The sequence below is a fragment of the Danio rerio genome, chromosome 15 (assembly GCF_052040795.2).
Source record: "Danio rerio strain M-AB ecotype USA chromosome 15, GRCz13ab, whole genome shotgun sequence".
Classification (NCBI taxonomy): Eukaryota; Metazoa; Chordata; class Actinopteri; order Cypriniformes; family Danionidae; genus Danio; species Danio rerio.
In genome coordinates, this window is record NC_141035.1 from 51,704,889 (window position 1) to 51,729,399 (window position 24,511).

General features: G+C 44.1%; 1 protein-coding gene across 2 annotated transcripts; it reads left to right on the top strand.

Annotated features, from left to right (window-relative positions):
• cep164 (centrosomal protein 164) lies at positions 1–23,045 on the top strand. Of its 2 annotated transcripts, XM_087284584.1 has the most exons (29): positions 1–156; positions 452–586; positions 3,522–3,633; positions 4,104–4,374; positions 4,959–5,069; positions 5,156–5,227; positions 5,450–5,527; positions 9,034–9,135; positions 9,956–10,945; positions 12,430–12,486; positions 12,569–12,631; positions 13,803–13,861; positions 14,144–14,635; positions 15,059–15,145; positions 16,285–16,468; positions 16,587–16,661; positions 16,781–16,903; positions 17,035–17,178; positions 17,280–17,363; positions 17,491–17,547; positions 17,970–18,124; positions 18,456–18,602; positions 20,244–20,421; positions 20,617–20,724; positions 21,747–21,843; positions 21,909–22,145; positions 22,234–22,279; positions 22,435–22,536; positions 22,743–23,045. In XM_087284584.1, the coding sequence occupies exons 2-29, from the start codon at positions 505–507 to the stop codon at positions 22,843–22,845; spliced, it is 4,416 nt and encodes a 1,471-aa protein (XP_087140710.1). In that variant the 5' UTR covers positions 1–156; positions 452–504; the 3' UTR covers positions 22,846–23,045. The 2 variants fall into 2 exon arrangements, with proteins under 2 accessions (XP_087140710.1, XP_087140711.1); XM_087284585.1 differs by lacking the exon at positions 9,956–10,945.
• The last annotated feature ends 1,466 nt before the right edge of the window (positions 23,046–24,511 follow it).

A 24,511-nucleotide genomic window follows, 5' to 3' on the forward strand; every position in this document is an offset into this window, starting at 1 on the left:
GCTGTGTTTCCGGTTCGGTTGCCGTGATGGAGACGCGGCGCTTCTGCTGTTGAACTTTCTGCATTAATTAAATAAAATCCTTCATTATCTCATTAATTAACCAGAGTAGTGCTGCAGAAACACAGAGATGAGTGTCGTGGTGAAGGCGTAACTCAGGTGAGGATTAAACTCAGAGTGACGCGACGCTCGCAGGATTACACTGACGCGCAGATTCTGCTCTATTAGTGTTTAATGAACTCATTAGTGTGGTAAATGCTGATTATAACGCGTTTATATATATATGTTTGTCCTAAATGAGTTGTTAATCTGAGGTAACGGCCGGCATTAGCACATCTCTGTACGCGTAATGAGGTGATTATGTGTCTGTCAGCAGTATACATGAGCCGTCAGCGTCATCGCGGGTCCTGAAGTGCTTCTTAAGTTTTAATTTGAAGTAATTCTGTTCATTTAGGCTCGTAACCGCCCCACTGTGCGCGCTCCCGCCGCGCCGCCGCCGCCGTTACCATGGCCACCACGGGGCTGCGCATCGGCGATCAGCTGGTGCTGGAGGAGGATTATGACGAGAGCTACATCCCATCAGAACAAGGTGAGAAGCTTAGAGACCCTGTGGAATTACTATAAAGTGTTTTAAGATGCTGATTTCAGCATATTTATAATCCAGTGTCTCCAACACCGTCACAAAATCCAGATTCAGTCCTGTTTATAATCCTGACATGCAGGGATTAAAGCCAGTTGTGTGTCAGCCGGTGGTCAATAGACAACATGATGCTGAGCCGGCATCGGCGGTCCTCCGCCTCGCAAACCCGGGACTCAAAATGCCCGCAAACGAGTGGTAATCTCCCGGAAATCGGGAGTCTCCCTCCCAGTCCTCAAATAAGTCGTGCACCCTTCTCACCCCCGGATCTGTCCTCACCAGGGCCGGCCCAAGTCTTCAGGGGGCCCTAAGCAGGGTTTTATTTGGGGCCCCTTGGTGCAAAAAATATGACAATTTATTGTCAATCCTTGATTATTCGCACACTATACATTTTAAACACACATTATCAATTTTATTCTCTGTAACTGAGTTGCTTACATCATAAAATATATGTTTTAAGACAATTCTAAATATTATTCTGCTGAAACAACTTCCTATTGATCCAACTTTTTACATGACTACTTGCCACAAATCTAAATAAATAGACACAAAATATTAATATGGGCTGACAGGAACAAAAGCCAATAGCATACATATTATTATTCAGTCACAAGACGCTACCAAACAGTCAAACATGGTGACAATTAAATTATTATTTTTAATGGATATAAATGTTAACACTGAAAAAATTCATATTGTATTTTGTAGATCAAATAACTTAATAACTTCCAATTAAATCAGGAAGCATTTTCTAGACATATTACTAAATATAGAAAAAAATAGTTTAGTTTTCAGAAATAATTCTAAATTACGTGATTTTTTTCTTTAAAACAAATTAATCTGCCAATGAGATAAGTGAAATAATCTTATTGAAAACCTAAAACAATATTTTTTTATTTTGATTATTGGGCTTTTTTTTCTGTAAAAAACACATAATTTTACCTTCAAATCTGTCTAGCAAATGTTTATTGGTTTAAGAAGTTTTTAGATATTTGGACTAAAAACCAAACAAAAACTATAAGAAATAAAATATTTTCTGCAGTGTATTTACCAACTGTCAGTTGTATAAATCAGAATCTTATTTTTTATCACCAAGTTCATGAAAAAGCCTTTTGCTGCTGTTCCGTGCGCTGCTGCGTCAATCACGATATCAGTGATTCTGCCATATATCAATAGATCACAAGAAAACCAGCCATAATATATTGTTTTGCAACAACGTAAAGCAAGTGCACAGCTGTCCAACAAGCTGAAAAATGCTGATGTGCAGAGAGCAGTGTATGACTGAAGAGAGCACGTCTCTATCACAGCAGCAGAATCTGGATTCAGTGCAACATGCATTTAAGAAAAAACCTGCCAAAACAGTCATCTATTGCTTTCTCATTTTCTGTAAACTTAAAACACTTATCACAACTTGACCAACTAATTTTATGTAAACATGGAAATATTTTATGCTTAGCCCTGGTTTATTTTTAATAAACAAATATGTATCCCCACTATTGTTTTCAACTGATCAGAATGCTCTGAGCGGTGAGCACAGACTCCTCTGAGCACGTGTGTTTTCAGCAGTGGAGACACCAGTTATTTACTCATCTATTCAAGGTTTTAATTCTCCAAATTTTTTTATTTTTTATTTTATAAAGTACCATCTACAAGACTTTGCCAAGGTCTGTAAGAGTCAATTAAACCCTTCAAATTATATGTCCTATTGATATCTACATACATTTTGGCGGAGTTAAAAAGTTTCAGCACATATATAAAGTTTCATTGACCGCGGGCACGCGCGAGCGATATAGCCAAGTGAAATCGCACCTGTGAGAAAGAAACTAGTGGCAAATTGGGGGGAGCTGGATGTCTGAAACACACAAATACCTTGGCCCAGCTTGGACAGAAGAAGATGTCTGAGATTTTCACCATTGCAATGGCTCATCTGTCAGTGGTTTACATGACGCTGGTGTGTCTGATGATCCGCCATTACGGGAAGCGCCACCTGGTGGCAGCTGGGTGTACTGTAGCTAAAGCGGTTATCTGCTGCAGTTAGTGTGGAAAACTGATTAATTCATTTAGATCTTTTGTAAATTTAGATAAATATCTTGACGCCAGAGTATGTATCGCAATTGGAAATAACACGATAAATAGGCATATATTTTGTCCCAACACTAATTCACTACTCAACAAAACTAAAACGAAAGTCACTCAGAAATTACAAGCACTCTTGGGGGCCCCCTGGTGGCCACGGGGCCCTATGCAGCCGCTTAGTTCGCTTATGCCTTGGGCCGGCTCTGGTCCTCGCTCTTCAGACACGCCGCGCGCACTCTATCAACATCACTGAGATAAAGCTGATATTGCAGCTCATTAAAGACCGCTACTGCTGTTTAGATGACGTATGTAAATAATAAGTTCTAGCATCATCTGTGCAGTATGAGACGCACCGCTGAGAACAGCACAGTGATTATCGGTAACTCACTTCATCTCATCCACGTCCAGCAGTGTGTGCAGGGCCGGAGACGCATGCAGAGTTTTCTTTATTTGTTGGTTGTGATTGGAGTGTTAATATATAACAGAATCTGATCATATAATCCGTGTAGTAACGCTGCTCATCACTGTCGGTGGGTGCGACTACATGTGTGAAGTTAGGAGCACTGGAGCTGCCAAGAAAACCAGCACTCAGCGCACACACTGCTGTTTCACATCTGTCACTATGCTGACGCACAGGCATCTGTAGCTCCACCCTCTTTTGAATCTCATTTGCATTTAAAGCGACAGTCACCAAAACGCCACAATCAGGATCAAAGCCTGTTCTCAGCTCAAACTCACACACACACGCACACACACTCTAGAGACAGCAGAGACGCATTTTACAGCTTGTGTGTGTGTGTGTGTGTCTCAGAGATCCACGAGTATGCTCTGGAGATCGGCATTGACCCGCAGCGGGAGCCCGAGCTGCTCTGGTTGGCCAGGGAGGGGATGGTGGCGCCTTTACCGGCAGAGTGGAAACCATGGTAACACACACTTCACAACACACCATAGATAAGTACACTAGATATCGCACACAGAGCCTGAGCATGCGTCAACAGCTCCACCATATTCGTAGTGCTCCCATGATGTATGTGCTAGTCAAGACTACAGCAGTGTGAAGATGCTGGACCGTAGCGCCGTGTACGAGTGTAAAGGCAGAACACTTCATTTCAACATGCAAACTCCACACAGAAACACCAACTAACCCAGCCGGGACTCCAACCAGCGACCTGAGTGCTGTGAGGCCACAGTGCTACCCACCGCCCACTAGATATATGTGTGTATGTGTATATCTCTGGCTCTGCATGGCCGGTCCTCCACTGCAACTTGGTCGCACATTCATTTCAGAGGAGCGCTACACTGTACTAAAACAGCGGCTCTGTTGACTGATTCCTTCCAAAAGACAACAATAGTGTAGACGACATCTAGTGTAAATATCTATGTGTGTGTTCAGTCAGGACGTGACGGGCGAGGTCTACTACTTTAACTTCTCCACGGGTCAGTCCACATGGGATCACCCGTGCGATGAGCAGTACAGGCAGCTGGTGCTGCAGGAGCGCGAGCGCACACACACACACGCCGGCAGAGCTGCTCCCAGCACCAACGTCTGCAGCAGCAGCGGAGCACCACAGAAGAAGAAGAAGAAGAAGAAGGAGGAGAAGAAGGAGAAGAGGGACAAGAAGAAGGAGAAGAAGAGAGAGGCTGAGGGAGCCAGAGCTGCGGGAGTGAGTCAACACACACACACAAATATATATACATACATACATACAGGCATATACAGACACACACACACACACACACGTATACATACACACATATACAGACACACACACACACACACACACACACACACACACACATCCATACACACATAGACACACACGTATACATACACACATATACAGACACACACGTATACATACACACATACAGATACACACATATACATAGACACACACACAGACACACACATATACATACACACATAGACACACACACATATACAGACACACATATACATACACACTTAGACACACACGTATACATACACACATATACAGACACACACATACATACACACACTTATATACACATACACACCACACATATACATAGACATACACATATAAATATATACACACACATAGACATAGACACATATATACATACACAAACACACACACACACATTATATGCACACAAGGTCAAAAAACACTTTCATTGTCTTGTAATATGCATTTATTTTTACCTAATTGTGTGTGTGTGTGTGTGTGTGTGTGTGTGTGTGTGTGTGTGTGTGCGCGTGCAGGCGTTGGCTCCACTGGCTCCTCTCCGCGGTCTCTCTGACTCTGCTGTTGCTCCTCTCCGTGCTCCTCTGGGTCTGTCCTCTGGCCTGCAGCCAATCAGAGCAGCTATTGGGGTGAGACACACACACACACACACACACATACACATATGCTTTATTAGTGTGTTCTTCAGTGATGTAGAGTGTGTTTCTGTCATCAGGCTCCCGTGTTAAGTGCCGCTGCTGTCAGGAGTGTTCAAGATGAGGAAGAGGAGGACATTTCAGAGGAAGAGGTCGGTCTCTCACACACACACACACACACACACACACACACACACACACACACACACACACACACACACACATACATATACACACTGGGTAATGTGTTAGCATTACACTAAATGCTGGGTAAATCTCTCTGTGTTTGTGTTTGTGTGTGTGTGTGTGTGTGTGTGTCTGTGTGTGTGTGTGTCTGTGTGTGTGTGTGTGTGTGTGTCTGTGTGTGTGTTTAGAGGCCTCAGGATTCAGCCGGACTGCTGAAGAATCTCCATCTGGATCTGGATGCTCTCGGAGCTGGACTGCAGTATGAGGTGATGGAGAAGAGCATATAGAACACACACACATTCTCTCACACACACACGTTAACTCACTCACACACATCAATACACACAGTTGTACTGATTTTATTTCTTTTGAGAGTGTGAATTTTAGTATTAGTCAGTTTTAACACAAGTGAACACATCCTGCTGTTTTATATCGTTAGGGAAAACAAAATACAACAGCACAGAGCGCTGTGTGAATAAGTGTTTGCCCCCCTCTTAAAACAGAACTGAACTGTGGTTTATCACACCTGAGTTCAGTTCCAGCGCCTGCAGTCCAGTCTGCTGTTCTAGGAATAATCGATTGTTCAGAATAATTAAGCACAGTGGCCCTGAGGGGCTGCAATCCACCAGCAGCTACTCAAATACCAGAGAGCTGAGCTGCTCAGGGCTTAGTAAGGAGTCAGTAAGATTTTAACATGCATACGATATTTAATAGCCAGTGCAGCGCTGACAGAGCCGGTCTAATATGATCATATCTCTGGGTTCTAGCAGCTGCATCTGAACAGCTGGAGTTTGGTAATCAGGTCTGCAGGACACATGGATAATTACAGTAATCTAACCTAGAGCTCATGAAAGCATGACAAAGCATACACAGTAGACACTGATAGCAGATGTTAACGTTAGGCAGACATTTTAAAGATGAAAAAAAGTTTATCAAACTTGGGGGGGTGCGTGTCTAAAACATTGAAAAACGTAAAAAAAAGTCAACACTATTTATTTTTCTCTAAATGAAGTGGCATTTGCATTCAAAACACAATAAATGCAAAGTAAATCAGAGGATGACATTTTCATCGGGAATCTCACTGGTCATGGGATGGGAGTCATCTTTGCTATTATTCACGCAATGGATAAAATCTCTCCGTCTCTGTCGTGTGTGTTCAAGAACAATTTCAATGTATTAAATGTTAAATTTAACGTTAATAGGCTTAAATACTATTCTCAAATCTGCAATTTCCTGTCAGTCTTCTCTCTTGCTTTGTTGTGAGCTGTACTGTAGATTTCGATTATGATGTTTACATTATTATATGTCTGAGCGGCTCACTCGCTGTGAACAGCGGCGTCTCATTTCAGTTCTCGTAGTTGCCATGGTAGCACACAACATAATCGATGCATCTGCTCGACCTTCAGGGTTTGACGACAGTAACGTGCACGAGCCGTTATCTAGATTACTTCAACTGAACTCAGATTAGTCAGATCGAATGATCTTCAACTTCCTGTTATGAAACCAGTCAAGCGTGGAGGTTTAGTTCGGCTCATTGAAGTCAGGATTTAACTTTATTCCCCGCTTTTCTCAACCACTTTTATGAAACAGCCCCCAGGTCTGCATCCAGACCCTCTCCAAAATAAGATGATAAATACAAAAGGTGTGTAATGAAAGCTGTAGGTGTCTCGCGCTCCTTATATCTGCATCTGTATCCGTGTTTCGATTCATAGTGGCGTTTCACATTTCCACTCTTTACAGCTCCAATTGCCTCATTACAAGTCAAGCAGAATTCAATTCAATTCACCTGTATGTGCACAGCGCTTTTACAATGTAGCTTGTGTCAAAGCAGCTTCACAAAAATGATCATAGTAACTGGAACAGTGTAGTTCAGATATCAGTGTTTAAGTTCAGTTCAGTTCAGTTCAGTTCAGTTCAGTGTGGTTTGATAATCACTACTGAGGGTCTAGACCAGGGATGGGGAAACTTGATCCTCGAAGGCCGCTGTCCCTGCAGAGTTTTGTTCCAACACTAGTCAAACACACCTGAACAAACTAATCAGTGTCTTCAAGATCACTTGAACTCTATAGAGAGGTCTGTTTGAATAGGGTTGGAGCTAAACTATGCAGGACACCGGCCCTCCAGGATTAAGTTTGCCCACACCTGGGGCCTCATGTATCAACGCTGCATACTAACGATGAACTGAACGTGGGAATGTGCGCAGCTTCACGGCAGCTTCATGGCTGGCGTACGCACATTTTCCATTATCGACTCCTAGAGGCAGTTGTGTTGAATTGCACTCTACAAAGTGTCTTAGCTGTATGAGACGGGTCCATCCGCATGTCTAGTATATAAGGTTTCCGTACCATGCAGTTGACCATCCAAACATTAAAGCGCAATTTGCAGCGGTCGCCGGCTTTCCCAATGTAATCGGAGCAAACTTGCGCACACACATTTCTAAAAAGGCACCATGAGCTGAGGATGAACTGGCATACGTGAATCAGAAACATTTCCATTCAATAAATTTACAAATAAAATTTGATGCACAGACTTATTAATGATTCCTACCTGTCTTCCTCATGATAAAGAGTATATAGGCAAAATCTGATATGTAGTGGGGGAAAAAGAATAAGTTCATCAGCCGCTGGATCAACCGAGTTCATACTTGAACGTATGGAAACATGTTGCCATGGGTTTAGCGAGCTGCACCACTTAAGCTGTTAAAAACACTATAAAATTTTACACCTATAGATCTCACGATTTCTTTTTTAATCCACTCAGTGCGATTTTCAGATTTAACTGTGTTGACCGCATCAGCTAAACTCTCCCACTCTATTTTTTTCTTTTGTTGTTAATTCCAGAGGACAAACTTGCAAATAACACCACTTTTCTCCGGTCTACCTCCGAAAGCAGCACCTCCAATCCACATTCTGTTCAAAGTTTCTCTTCTTGTTTGCTTTTGCCGTTGCTTTTTCGTTGGGTTTTGCCAAAGTAGAGTCATTAGCATATTCATACGGGGGCGGAGGCAGGGAGGGGTTTTGTGCTCGTGCATGTTGCGCTCAGTTTCACCTTCATTCAGATGTACAAACAGAATATGCGTGAGATTCGGTGTACGCAGTGTTTCATACATCTGAATTTTTTTCTGCGTACGCACATTTACAGCTTTGTGCGTACGCAATGTTTTAGTAAGATTTCCACGCAAGTCTTCGTACATGAGGCCCCTGGTCTGAACACTGGAGGGCAAATTCATCGATGTGAAGCTCTACCAATCCCAAACCATGCAAGCTAGAGGAGACAGTGGAGAGGGAAAAAAATTCACAAATTGGCGAAAGTTCGGAAAAAAAAACAACGAATGGCTTCATGCTGGCAAAATAAACGCATGAGTCCACTCAACTCTGAACTGTCCATTCTCTTCATCGAGTTTTCTGTGAGATCGACATCTTCATCCATTCAAATGATCGCTTCACTGCGGTGTGCTAAAGCAGGCGTGCATGATCAGCCGCTCGATCACATGAAGCCAACAGAAAACTTTGAATATTCTGCCTTTGATTATATTTCAGCTCGTATTATTTTAAACAAAAATACAAACAAATAAACCGACGGTTTACAAGATGTGTGCGTTTATCAATGAAGGAAATCCACAACCTGAATCCTTTACACAAACTTCTTGCAGTATGGAATGGTCCGGATTGAATATCCTCACGGTCCGGATTCGAACTTTGAGAAGCCCTGCTGTATAGTGCTGCTGATGACTGTGTGTGTGTGTGTGTGTGTGTGTGTGTGTGTGTTTCAGGACAGTGAGATCAGTGGGACGGTTCCACCTGAAGAAAGAACAGAACCTGAACTGCAGGATTTGGCCTTATCGAGGGATCACAGCGCAGAGCCGCCTTCAGAGGTGCACCAGTGTCCGTCTGTCTGTCTGCACTGCAAACACTGCTGTTCTTACTCTCGTTACTGATCCAATTGTCTAAAAACTCTTAAATCAGGCAGCATTGTCTAGATGAGCAGAAAATATAGTCTAGTAATTGAGAGAGTTCATCCTTAAAACAAGAAAAATAATCTGCCAATAGGGGAGGTGGATTTAATTTATTTTTTAAAAGGAAAAACAAGATTAATTTGCTTGTTCCAAGGAAAAGCTCTCTTAGTTTTGCCATATTATTTGCCAAATAAATGGATAATAAATAGAGAATCGGTTGTGTTTTCCTCTAAATGCTGATATTTTGTGCAGGAAGGTGCAGCGAGGATTGCTCTGCCTGCAGAACTGAAGGTCACTCAGTGTGGATAAATGACTGATGTGTGTGTTTCACAGCTCCTAGATCAGCTGTTATCCTTTACTCTGCTCTGCTGGTCTTTAAAATGCTTCTGGGTTTGAGGATTTTTAGACTTTTGGACCAGAAACAAGGCAAAAACTCTGAGTAAGAACAGCAGTTTCTGCAGCGTGTGTGTGTGTGTGTGTGTGTGTGTGTGTGCGCGTGTGTGTGTGTGTGTGTGTGTGTGTGTGTACGTCTGTCTGTTCTTTGCTCCTCTCTGCTGTGTGTGTGTTAATAACATGAGTGTCTGTTTGGGCTTTGATGGGTTTGCACAAGACCTCACAGGCCGTCTGTGTGTGTCTGTGTGTGTGTGTGTGTGTGTGTGTGTGTCTATCTGTGTGTGTGTCTTTATCTGTCTGTCTGTCTGTCTGTCTGTCTGTCTGTGTCTGAATCCCGGGCTGTCAGGACTCGGTGTGCGGGCGACACGTGCGCTCCTCAGCTCTGGGCGCTTCAGTGGAGGAGAGATTCAGCCTTTCAGAAGAGGAGAAGAAACAGACAGAAGAACAGATGAATGATGGAGAAGAGGAGAAAGGAGAGAGCGATGAGCAGATGGAGAGATTCAGCAGTCCAGAAGAGGAGAAACAGATGAAGGAGGAGAGAAAGGAGGACGAGAATGGACAGACCAGAGAAGAAGAGCAACCAGATGAGCAGATGGAGAGACTCAGCCTTCCTGAAGAGGAGAAACAACAGGAGAAAACAGAAGGAGAGAAAGAGGAGAGTGATGAACAGATGGAGAGATTCAGCAACCCTGAGGAGGAGAAACAACAGGCGGAGGAGAAAACAGAAGAAGAGAGAGAACAGACGGAGAGCAATCATGGAGAAGAGGAGAGCGATGAACAGATGGAGGACGACAGAGATCAGATGGAGAGTAAAGGTGATGGAGGACTGCAGAAAGAAGAGAGGGATGAAGCTGATGAACAGATGGAGAGATTCAGCAGTCCTGAACAGAAGCAACTGGAGGAGGAGAGAGATCAGACGGAGAGTAAAGGTGATGGAGGACTGGAGAACAGACAGAACAGAGAAGAAGAGCAAGACAAGCAGGAGAGTGATGAAGACAAGCAGACGGAGGAAGAGATGAAGGATGGAAATGGAGAAGAGCAGAAAGACGAGAGTGATGAGATTGAGGAGCAGATTGAGAGATTCAGCAGTCCTGAGGAAGAGAAGACCGGACAGATCAGAGAAGAAGAACAGGCAGCGGAGGAGAAAGACGAGACGGAGGGAATAGAGGAAGAGCAGCTTTCAGGACTCGATGATGGAGAGACAGAGGAGGACAAAGATGAGGAAGAGCAGAGAGAGAGAGATGGAGAGGAGAGAAGTGGAGGGCAGATCTTTCTCTCTAGCACTGCTCCTAAAGCTGGGAAGTTTGTGCCTCAGTGGAGCCCAGTGCGCAGTGAGGTAGGACTGAGTGACCCGCCCCTGCCTGCAAGCCCTGCCCCCTGCATATAAGCCCCACCCACTCGCAAGCCCCGCCCCCAAACTCTGCGTTTATGTGCTTCCCACTGTCCCAGCAGCACTGCAGTGATCTGTTATGATAGTCAGGATTCTGCTGATGAATACACTTTACTGACTGTGTTTGCTTTGATTCTCAGTCATATTAATATTTCTTTCTTAAAGGCGCAGTGTGTAATATGAATTCATAACAAGCAAAGCTGTATTTACAGGGTGTGTGACAGCATTAGCATTCACACAGTTCGTGACTCCAGTTAAAGCTGCTTATTTCACTGCATTTAAACATTCTTCTAAACATTCGGGATAATGTAAGCTCACATGAGAAATACTATAGTAGCTTATAGTAAATAATACAGTACTTATCAGTCATACTATAGTAAACTGTAGTATAGAGTATCTACAACCTTTAGTTAATGAATGCTCCAGTGTACTGTAGAGTTAACTATAGTCAACTGATAAACATCAGTCATAAATACTGTAGTGTGCTTCAGTTTAACTACAGTAAACCGTGGTGTATTGTAGGATAATAAACACTATATTAGTAGCGAAGTACAGTTGTGAGTTGTTTGTTTATGTTACTGTAGTTGCTGTGTTACCATAGCGACTGTAGAATCACAACAGATCAATTAATATGGTTGTTGTGTTACTATAGCAACTGTACAGTAGTGAGTTGTTTGTTTAGGTTACTGTAGTTGTTGTGTTACCATAGCGACTGTAGAATCACCACAACATTTAGTTGCTTTGACAATTCATGTAGGTGCTAATATTGTTGTCTGCGTTTTGTTAATTAATTATTTTTTTAATTCTCCTCCTTGGGGGTAGGATTGGGGACTGAATGTTCTTGTTAACCCTTAGTTATTGTTAACGAAAAAATATGTAAATTATTAAAAAAGCACGACAGTATTTGCTTTTAATCATTGTAGTATTGTTCACGTCAGAAGTCAGCAGTATACGTAACACTGCTCTAGCGATTTTGGATATTTTAATAAAACATCTTACATATTGTGCCTTTAAACTCGTTTCATCAAAGCTCATTAATGATGCTGAAGGATTTTAAAGTATGTAATGATGTCTGTATGGAGCAGCGCTGCAGTCTGCTGGGGCAGTGGGAATCGTCTTTCACATCTTGTGATTCGTTCATTGTGTTCAGTGTCTTGTGTGTGTGTGTGTGTGTGTGTGTGTGTGTGTGTGTGTGTGTGTGTGTGTGTGTGTATATCAATGTGTCGCTGCAGAGAGGAGGCGTGTCTATCAGGTCATGTGACTAATGGGAGGGTAAAAGCTGTGACCCTACAGGAGCCGATCAGAGCTCCTCTCTGCAGCAAAGCTCAAACCCCCAGCATCCTCATACGCATACTGCTGTGTGTTACTGGCTACTGTTACTGGTGTGTGTGTGTTTATGTATTAGTGTGTGATGTCATATCCTGTGATAGGAGTCCGAGATCGGTGAAGAAGCAGCAGCATCGCTCTCATCCTCTGATCAAGTGCAGGTATGGCCTCAACACACACACACACATATGAAGGTATTGTGTGTGTGTTTATGGTGATTTGACTCTTCGTTTATTTCCTCAGGCTGGTTTTCGCTCCAAACTCTCAGAGAATGTGTTTGATCTGCTGGACCTGTCGCCTGCTGTGGTAACACATACACACACACACACACACACACACACACACACACACACACACACACACACACACACACACACACACACACACACACACACACACACACACACACTCATATATATATATATATATATATATATATATATATATATATATATATATATATATATATATATATATATATATATATAGACACACACTCACCGGCCACTTTATTAGGTACACCTTACTAGTACCGGGTCGGACCCCTTTTGCCTTCAGAACTGCCTTAATTAAACGCCGTTGACACCATGCTCAAATGGTACAAATGGACCCAAAGAAAATCTCCCCCACACCATTACACCACCACCACCAGCCTGAACCGCTGATACAAGGCAGGATGATCCATGCTTTCATGTTGTTGAGGCCAAATTGTGAGCCGAGCATCCGAATGTGTCAGCAGAAATGGAGACTCATCAGAGCAGCAACGTTTCTCCAATCTTCTATTGTCCAGTTTTGGTGAGTCTGTGTGAATTGTAGCCTCAGTTTCCTGTTCTTAGCTGACAGGAGCGGCACCCGGTGTGCTCTTCTGCTGCTGTAGCCCATCCGCCTCAAGGTTGGACGTGTTGTGTGTTCAGAGATGCTCTTCTGCAGAGCTCGGTTGTAACGAGTGCTTATTTGAGTTACTGTTGCCTTTCTATCAGCTGGAACCAGTCTGGCCATTCTCCTCTGACCTCTGGCCTCATCAACAAGGCATTTGCGCCCACAGAACTGCCGCTCACTGGAGATTTCCTCTTTGTCTGAGCATTCTCTGTAAAGCCTAGAGATGGTTGTGCGTGAAAATCCCAGTAGATCAGCAGTTTCTGAAATACTCAGAGCAGCCCGTCTGGCAGCAACAACCATGCCACGATCAAAGTCTCTTAAATCCCCTTTCTTCCCCATTCTGATGCTCGCTCTGACCTGCAGCAGATTCTTTTGATCATGTCTACATGCAGACATGCAGTGAGCTGCTGCCATGTGATTGGCTGATTAGAAATTTGCGTTAACGAGCAGTTGGACAGGTGTACCTAATAAAGTGGCCAGTGAGTGTAAATAATGTTTTCAAACTTTTTTTTGCAGATAACTTGATAATTTGTGTGTGCTTCATCAAAGCTTTAAATTTTGAAATGTGTGTGTGTGTGTGTGTGTGTGTGTGTGTCAGGAAGTGGAGGGTGAGGCAGATGTGGACAGCTGTGTGGACGGCTCTGACTCTGCAGGCAGGTACTGTGTGTGTTTATTTACAGTAAACAGGTTTCCTGTAGTCTGAGTAAAGGTTAGTTTAGTTAATGATGGTCCTCTATTGGTTGTTGTAGTTCAGCTCTGTGTGCACGTTTATTTCAGTGTGCTGATGTTCTCCTAACTGAAACTGAATATTGAGTAGGGGGCGGGGCTTTATTTTGACGCAGCACACAGTTATAGTAAACTAACAGTAAGAGGGGCGTGGCTAATATTTCACCCAATCGGATTCAGATGCTGATGTTGTGTGTGTGTGTGTGTCCACAGGCGTCTGCTGGATAATGTGACATCAGCACACACACTACAGTCACGCTCACAGACCTCCACACCTGCAGAACACACAGATCATGAGGAGGAGGAGGAGAAGAGGAGAGAGAAGGAGGAGGAGAGAGAGAGGAAGAGAAAAGAGGAGAGAAGACGAGAGGAAGAGGAGGAGAGAGAGAGGAAGAGAAAAGAGGAGAGAAGACGAGAGGAAGAGGAGGAGAGAGAGAGGAAGAGAAGGATAGAGGAGGAGATAGAAATGAAGAAACGAGAAGAGGAGAAGAGACAAGAGGAAGAGGAGAAAGAGATGAAAAGACAAGAAGAGGTGAAGAGAAGAAGAGAGGAGGAGGAGCAGGAGGTGAAGAGAAAAGAGGAAGAGGAGAGGAAGAGGAGACGAGAAGCTCAGGAGGAACTGGAGAAATACAAGCATGAGGAGAAGAAGAGGAGAGAGGAGGAGGAGGAGTGGAGGATGAAGGAGGAGAGCGCTGAGCAGCTGAGGTCAGTCACTGGTGCATTATGGGTAATGATGGTGGCAGTGACGCCCCCCAGAAAAAAGGCCTTGCTACACACACACACACACACACACACACACACACACATACACATACACACACACACACACACACACACACACATACACATACACATACACACACACACACACACACAAACAAACACACACACACACACACACACACACACATGCTGTCTAGTGAAGGTGTGTGTGTGCTGTCAGCGATGATCAGGGAGGGCAGTGGCGGTTCCAGTTTAATTTTATTTTATTTTTTATTTTATTTTTCCCTAAATAATAGTTACTGACGGTTCATTCCGCTGTGGTGACCCTGGAATAGTAATAAAGGCTCTAATATTAATTATGACAATTCTACTATTCATGTGTGTGTGTGTGTGTGTGTGTGTCAGGATTCTGAAGGAGCAGATACTGAAGAGGAGACGAGACGAGGAGGAGAGAATGAACAATGACACACACACACAACTACAGCAGCTCAGGTACAAACACACACACACACACAACTACAGCAGCTCAGGTACACACACACACACACACACACACAACTACAGCAGCTCAGGTACACACACACACACACACACACACACACACACACACAACTACAGCAGCTCAGGTACACACACACACACACACACACACACACACAACTACAGCAGCTCAGGTACACACACACACACACACACACACACAACTACAGCAGCTCAGGTACACACACACACACACACACACACACACACACACAACTACAGCAGCTCAGGTACACACACACACACACACACACACACACACAACTACAGCAGCTCAGGTACACACACACACACACACACTATAGCAGCGTGTCAGAGTCAGTGTGCACAGTGCACTATACACTAACAAGACTCTGCTAATGAACTGGTTTCCATCATTGAGCAGTAATGCACATGTTCTGAGTGCCGGCATTAGAGATTTTCCAAACACTCCTGATATTGTTGTTGTGGATGAAGTATTGAAAAACTCTCTGATGATGGAAGTAGGCTGTTGTTTTGACTCATACATGGATCTGTGCTGAATATGCTGAAATATCAACCATTAGTGAATGCTCTGAAAGTGTGTGGCTACAACACAAGGTTGGTGGTTTTAATGTACGGGAGCCCAGGACACGCTCATAATCTGTGTGTGAGGGGACTACACACTGCCGGACTCAGTAAAAAAGACTAAACAAATTGCAAAGTATTGCTCTGTATCTTTTCCCAGAGATGGGTTGCGGCTGGAAGGGCATCCGCTGCGTAAAAAACGTGCTGGATAAGTTGGTGGTTCATTACGCTGTGGCGACCCCGGATTAATAAAGGGACTAAGCCGACAAGAAAATGAATGTTCTGTATCTGCAATAATAGGCAGTCTTCATGTGTGGAGAAGACGATGCCGTCTCTATCCTTAATCCATTTACTCTGCGCTGAATAGATCGACTGTTTAATATCACCATGCAAAAGATCATCAATGGTTGTATCTGCTGCTGTACTGTGAAACATCACGGGCTCCTTACGATTATTTGGATGCTGTGTTGCTTTAATTAGTATAAGTCATTCCAAATAAAATTAATCAAATGTGTGTGTGTGTGTGTGTGTGTGTGTGTGTGCAGGATTGAGAATGAGCTGAAGCTGCAGGAGCTGCGCTCAGAACTGGAGGCGGAGCGACAGAGGGTGGAGACTCAGAGGAGGCGTGACCTGATGCGCCTGAGGGAGGAGTCAGAGGAGGAGCTTCATGAAGAGAGGAGGCGGCTACAGGAGCAAAAGGAGGAGCAGCTGAGAACCATCAGACTACAGGTGTGTGTGTGTGTGTGTGTGTGTGTGTGTGTGTGTGTGTGTGTGTGTGTGTGTGTGTGTGAAATATTAAGAGCAGTGTGTGTGTGAGTCTGTAACGCTGTAACTCTTACACTGTCAGGCTGCAGTGAGTGACGTACAGAAGGACATCAGGAGCCCACGACCAGAACAACCATTAGCAGAGTACCAGAGAGAGGTGCACACACACACACACACACACACACACACACACACCATATTGGATTTATTATATCACACGCACACGCATATATATCATGCTGCCACATTGTGTGTGTGTGTGTGTGTGTGTGTCAGCTGACAGATGTGCTGCAGGAAGTTCGGCAGGAAGTGGAGCGAGAACACAGGAGGAAACTAGAACAACTGAAAGAGGAACATCAACACGAGCTGCAGAACCTCAGAGACACACACCTGGAGAAGGTGCAGCACACACACACACACACACACTTACAGACACACACACACACACATACAGCTGTATTAATGCAAGTGTTTGTCCATATTTCTGTGTGTGTGTGTGTGTGTGTGTGTGTGTGTGTGTGTGTGTGCAGGAGAGCAGAGAGAGAGAGCGTCTGCTGAATTCTCTTCAGGAGGAGAGAGACGCTCTGATCAACAAACACACAACACAACTACACAAACTGCAGAACACACTGGACACACAACTGGAGGACATGCGCAGGACACACTCACAGAAGGTCAGCACACACACACACACACACACACACACAAAACACATGAGTTTAGTTTTAATTCCATGCACTCTCTTCTGATTGGCTGTGCCGTGTGTGATTGACAGGAGGCGGAGCTCCAGGAGTGGAAGGAGGAGCTGGAGAGACGCAGCAGAGAACTGCAAACACAAGAGGCGGAGCTACAGACCAAGGTGAGACAGTGCTGCTGTTACCTGCTGCTGGCTTTACTGCGCTGCTCACACACCTGCAGCGTTGTGTTACTGTGTGTGTTATGCTGGATTACTGTAACACTGCGCTCTTCATCATCATCATCATCAGGCAGCAGATCTGAGGAGGAGGAGAAAGCAGCTGTGTGAAGAAGAGGAGGAGGTGCAGGTGTGTGTGTGTGTGTAAGTGTGTGTGTGTGTAAGTGTGTCTGTGTAAGTGTGTGTGTGTGTGTGTAAGTGTGTCTGTGTGTGTGTGTGTATGTGTAAGTGTGTCTGTGTGTGTGTGTGTGTGTGTGTAAGTGTGTCTGTGTGAGTGTGTGTGTGTGTGTAAGTGTGTCTGTGTGTGTGTGTGACTATATTTGTTTTTTAAGTGTGTGTTTTTGTACATATGTCTGTGTGTAATTGTGTGTTTGCATGTGCATTTGTGTGAATGTATACAGTATGTGTGTGTGGTGTGTGGGTTTTTGTGACACATCAGGACACAAATGTGTATAATGTGTGTGAGACACCAGCATTACAGAGAATACAGTGTGTACAGTATAAAACAGTGTGTGAGTGTGTGTGTGTGTGTGTGTGTGTGTGTGTGCGAAGTCTCTCCCAGCGCTGATGCAGCAGTGTGTTAGTCTGCGTGAGGATCTGGAGCGAGCGAGAGCTGAACTACACACAGAGAGGCAGGAGAGAGAGAGACAGAGACTGGAGACACACACACTGATGGAGGAGCGCCAGAGGCTGGAGGAGAGAGTCAGGTACACACACACTAACACACACACACTAACACACACTAACACACACTAACACACAAACACACACACACTAACACAAACACACACACACTAACACACAAACACACACACACTAACACACAAACACACACACACACACACTAACACACAAACACACACACACACACACACACTAACACACTAACACACACACACACACTAACACACTCACACACTAACACACTAACACACAAACACACACTCACACACACTAGGAATGTCAAAAGTATTGACTTGTGTAGCAATCGGTTCTGAAATTTTCTTTGTGTGTGTGTGTGTGTGTGTGTGTGTGCAGTGCGCTGCAGCAGGGCAGTAGTGTTCTCCATCATCAGGGCGCAGCAGCAGTGCAGCAGAGCAGCAGGACGGAGGCTCAGATGAGGATGGAGGATCTGGAGGAACCAGTGGAGCGACCAGCAGACGCCAGCGACACCAGCATAGACCAGTACACACACACACACACACACACCATACAGTGCATCGCAGAGTGTTGATTGCTCTTCACTGTCTCCTCATGTGTTTATGTTACAGTCTTTATCCAAAATGGATTGCATTGATGTATTTCCTCAGCATTCTCCACACAATCCCCCATAATGACCATGTGGAAGAGTTTAGAGATTGTTCAGATGTGTGGAGAATAAAGCAGCTGTATGATCAGATGTTCATCAGTGTTCTCAGGCTTTGCTCTTTGGTCGTGATTACAGCCTCGAGTCTTCCTGAATATGATGCTGGAGCTCTGCACAGCTGTCTTCGGGGATGTTCGCCCGTTCCTCTGTGCAGGTTCTCTCAGGCTCTCTCAGGTTGGATGGGAAGTGACGGTGTTCAGCCATTTTCAGATCTCTCCAGGGATGCTCAATAGGGTTTAGGTCTGGGCTCTGGCTGGGCCACTCGTGTGCTTTGGGTCATTGTCCTGCTGGAAGATGAAGCGTCGCCCCAGTCTGAGGTGGAGAGCACTCTTGTGCAGGTCTTCATTCAGGATGTCTCTGTACATCGCTGCATTCATCTTTCCCTCTATCCTGACTAGTCTTCCAGCTCCTGCTGCTGAAACACATCCCCACAGCATGATGCCAACACCACCATGCTGCACTGTAGGGATGCTGTTAGCCCGGTGATGAGCGCCGCCTGCTGTTCTCCACACGTAACGCCTGGCGTTCACTCCAAACAGTTCAGTTTGAGTCTCATCAGAGCAGAGAGTTTAGTTTCTGATGCTCTGAGAGTCCTTCAGATGGTGAACTCCAGGTGGGGAGTGTCTTCCGTCTGCCCGCTCTACCATACAGACGCCTGATTGGTGGATTGCTGCACAGATGGTTGTCCTTCTGTAAGGTTCTCCTCTCTCCACAGAAGAGCGCTGGAGCTCAGACAGAGTGACCATCAGGTTATTGATCACCTCCCTGACTGAGACTCTTCTCCCCCGATCGCTCAGCTTAGATGTCCGGCCAGCTCTAGGAAGAGTCCTGCTGGTTAAACATCTTCCACTGACGGATGATGGAGGCCGCTGTGCTCACTGGAGCTTTCAGAGCAGCAGAAATGTTTCTGTCACCTTCTCCAGCCTTGTGCCTCTAGACAATCCTGTCTCTGAGGTCTACAGACAGTTCCTTTGTCTTCATGCTTGGTTTGTGCTTTGTCATGCACTGTCGACCCTGAACCCTTATATAGACAGGTGTAGCCTGATCAGATCATGTCCATCAGCTGAATTGAGCACAGCTGAACTCCAGTGAAGCTGCTGGAACATCTCCAGAATGACCAGTGGAGACAGAATGAACCTGAGCTCAGTTTACAGCTTCAGCCAAAGGCTGAGAATACTGACGTACAGGTGATCTTACAGCTGTTTATTCTTAATAAATCTGCAAAAAAATTCAAAAACTCATGGTCATTATGGGGGATTGTGTGTAGAATGTTGAGGAAACACATCAGTTTTATCCATTTTAGAATAAGGCTGGAGCATAAACACATGTGGAAACAGTGAAGCGCTGTCAACAGATGCACTGTAGATGAGTGTAAAGCTGATATGCAAATATTCTGATTCTGATTGGCTGTTGTCATGTTCACGTGTGTGTGTGTGTGTGTGTGTGTGTGTGTGTGTCAGCGTGCGTCAGTACATGTGGAATGAGAGTGTGTCTCTCCTCAGGGCTCGCCAGTTTCTGGAGCGGCAGACTGTTTACATGACGGACAGACAGGCAGCGCTGCGGGCAGCACACAGCACTTTACAGGACCCCACACCACCGTCCAGCAGCACACAGCAGCACCACCACAGCCTGCAGCAGGTGTGTGTGTGTGTGTGTGTGTGTGTGTGTGTGTGTGTGTGTGTGTGTGTGTGTGTGCAGGTGTCTGTGGGTGAGTGTGTGCTTGTGTAAGTGTGACAGACCTGTGAGTGAAGTGTGTGCATGTAAGTCCCTGACATGTGCGTGCATGTGTGTGTGTGTGTGTGTGTGTGTGTGTGTGTGTGTGTGTGTGTGCAGGAGGTGAGGGAACTGGCTGAGCTGAGGGAGAATCTCCAGAAGGGTGAAACACTACTGAGAGAAAAACAGGAGAAACTCAACCAGCTGGAAACATCACTGACTGAGGAGGTACACACACACACACACACACACACACACACACACACACACACACACACACACACACACACACACACACACACACACATATACACACACAAGTCTGAAAACACAAAATTATGAAAATACACTTACACACACACACACACACACACAGATCTAAAAATACACACAAATACACACACACACGTCTAGTCTGAAAACAAATACACACACCTGAAAACACACACAAATATGAAAATACACAGACACACACACAGTAAAACACACACAAACACACATCTGAAAAGACATAAATATGAAACTACACACATACACACACACACAAGTCCAAAAGTAAATACACACACCTGAAAATACACACAAATATGAAAATACACACACCGACGCATTGTAAAACACATACACACACATCTGAAAAGACACAAATATGAAAGCACAAACACACAAATGTGAAAAAACACACACACACAAACACACACACACACAAACAAGTCTGATAAGACACATCATAAAACACACACAAGTCTGAATACGCACAAATGTGACAATACACACACACTTCTGAAAAGACACAAATATTAAAACACACACACACACACACACTTCTAAAAAGACATTTTAAAATACACACACACACATACACACACACTTGCGTGAACCGTGGGTCTCTGAGTGATGTTCTTCAACTGAAACTGAATATTGAGTAGGGGGCGGAGCTTTCTTTTAGCACATCATTCAGTCATAGTAAACAGCAAGAGGGGCGTGGCTAGTAACAAGATGGGTGTGGCTAATAACAAAATGGGCGTGGTTAAGAATATTGTGTCTGAATCATCAAAAAACAGACATCATCAACATATTAAACATTTTTATTTACCAATAATGAATCATGTAGTTAAACTGACCACCGATTAATAATACACCTGCATTAAACTATACATTCATGAGGAAAAGGGAAATTCACAGAGCCAACGCTTGAAGTGTGTGTGTGTGTGTGTGTGTGTGTGTGTGTGTGTGTGTGTATATATCAGGTGTCATGTGATGACGGCGAGAGGTCAGCTGATCGTAAAGTGACGTTTGATGTGACCGAATCAGAGATGAGCAGTGTTTACAGCCCAGAGGGAACAGGTAAGACACACACACACACACACACACACACACATGTACACACACTGACCTCTGCGTCTCCTCAGTTCCAGTGAAGGTGCAGCAGTTGGCCGACTCTCTGCAGCTGATCTCAGGTCAGCTCAACTCTGTGTTAGGAGCTCTGAGTTCAGTAACACACAAACAAGCCCCGCCTCCTCTGACCACACCCCTGCTGCCCCGCCCCTCGTGGGCATGGCCTACACACCCCTCCTCAGCCCTGTCAAATGGACTCGCTCACAGACCCACAGAATCAATGCAGAACCGCTGGACCGGCCTGAGCACAGGTGACGCACACACACACACACACACACACACACACACCTGACATCATCTGAGTGATCGTGTCATCTGAACATCATCTCTTTTCCACAGAAACTAGCAGAACACACACAACCTTCTCAGGATACACACCACTAAGGTGACAAACACACACACACACAGGAAGATCATACCAAACCTTTTTAGGGTCACTTATAATGAAGTAAATGGTGTAAAGTGGATGATAATGATTGTGTGTGTGTGTGTGTGTGTGTGTGTGTGTGTGTGTGTGTGTGTGTGTGTGTGTGTGTTCAGTCTTTCAAGTCTTCGTCCTCCAGAGGTCGAAGGTCAGCGGCTGCAGGGCCTTATCGAAGGAAACAAACGCTGGCTGGAGGCACAACGGAAGAACCACAATATGTATCCTTACACACACACACACACACACACACACACACACACACACACACACACACACACACTCATTCACAAATGCTTACACATGTAAACACACATATTTGCACACTCAGTGTCTCACACAAACGCACACACTTATTCTCTGTCTCGCACACGCACACACACTCCAGCACATGCATGTTGTTTTCCTGAGCGTCACACACACGCAGTCCTCTGTTCCCGAAGCTCAGATCAGCGTCCGGCAGCGGCGGCAGCGGCTTCATTCAGCTCAGCCTCGACGACAACAACCAGATTAAAGTTCATCACTTCTGAAGACACACACTCCAGACACACACACACACACACACACACACACACACACACACCGCTGCGTTTCTGAAGCACCAGCGCTTTTCCACTGCGTTTATACCTACACACTGCAGTTTTGTCTATATTTATACAGCTGTGTGTGTGTGATGACCTCATTTCTACTATATTTTTGTAAATCACTAAATGACTTTACTCTTCCTCCAGGAGTTGTTTGTTATTGGCGTCTCTCCTGATCTGTCTTGTGGATATCGCTGATTTAACTCTTGTTTTTAATCATTGGGGCTCGTTTATTCTGTTTGGAGTGCAGCAGGACGTCTGGACATTATACACAGTTGTGTTTTGGTTGCAGTAAGGTTACTCTGCAGTATTATAAAAGCTCTTTTAGAAACCACAGAAGGCTGTTCACATTATAAACCGAAGCATTGTGTAGTTCATATACATCCATGAATATTGATTTGATGTGAACTGAGCGGTTTCACACATACTTAACATTTATTTAAATGGCAGACCCAAAATATAAATATTAGCATCATTGCTACGGTATCAAAACTCCCACATAGATGCGATTTCTTATTAAACCAGTTATTAAAACCAAACACCGATTAAAACGCTTAGCTTGAATATGGAATCACGTGACAAAAACCGCGCCAGAAGCCGTCGACTGTTGAGAGGTTTGCGCGCGGAGAGCTGCTGACTGACTGACCGGAGTTCCTCTGAGGTAAACGCTTTTCCTTTAACCTTTACTAACTATACGCTATAAACCAACCGTTTGGCATTAAATAATGTTGTAATGACATTTATTTTGACATATCTCAAACAACGGAGAATTCAAATTAAATAACGACTTCATAAATGCTGAAATTACATCAAAGTATTGAAATCACGGCAAATGATCACGCTGAAATATGAACTATAATCATAACCCCGTATTTTAAGCAGTCTGTGTTTCCCTTTATAGTCACGTCATGTGTGATGATAATATGATTTTATCGATTGTTTGAATGTGACGATGTAAACGCGGGAAAGTTTATGAAAACCACCTTACAGTCACAAATATTGATTTGATATGGACTGATCCATTTTTCACTCATACTTTAAAATTATTTTAATGGCAGACCAAAAACATAATATGGGTTGTTGTTATTATTGTTACGCTAACAAAACTGACACATAGGTGTTGTTTTATATTAAAGTATCCAAAAGACGTGAATAAGGTGAAGCGCACAGACATGCACTTACAGACCTATCGTTTTCTCAGACAGTGCCACCTGCTGTTGGGTTGGGTGAAGCGGCAGGCCCGGAGACCCAACTGCACGCTCAGACCTGCACTTTCCAGCAAGGAGCAACATCAGACACGCCAGTAAGATTATTGATTATTAAAGCGATTGCTGAAAATGACCAGGTTTTACGGCATAATCAATGTGGTGTAAATATTACAGCAACAAACAATTATTTCAGTGTTGGATTTTATCAAAAATAGTGTCAAAAAAGCATTGTAATGATATTTACAGCTTGCTCTTAATTTATGTATTATTCTACCTTTCTGGGACACTTTTCTAGCAATGTTTTCTGGCAAAATTGAAAAAAAAAACAAAACTTTAAAGTAAAAGTGTTAAAATAAAATGTTTAATATATAACACAGTTATTATTTGTAAAATGATTTAGTGCT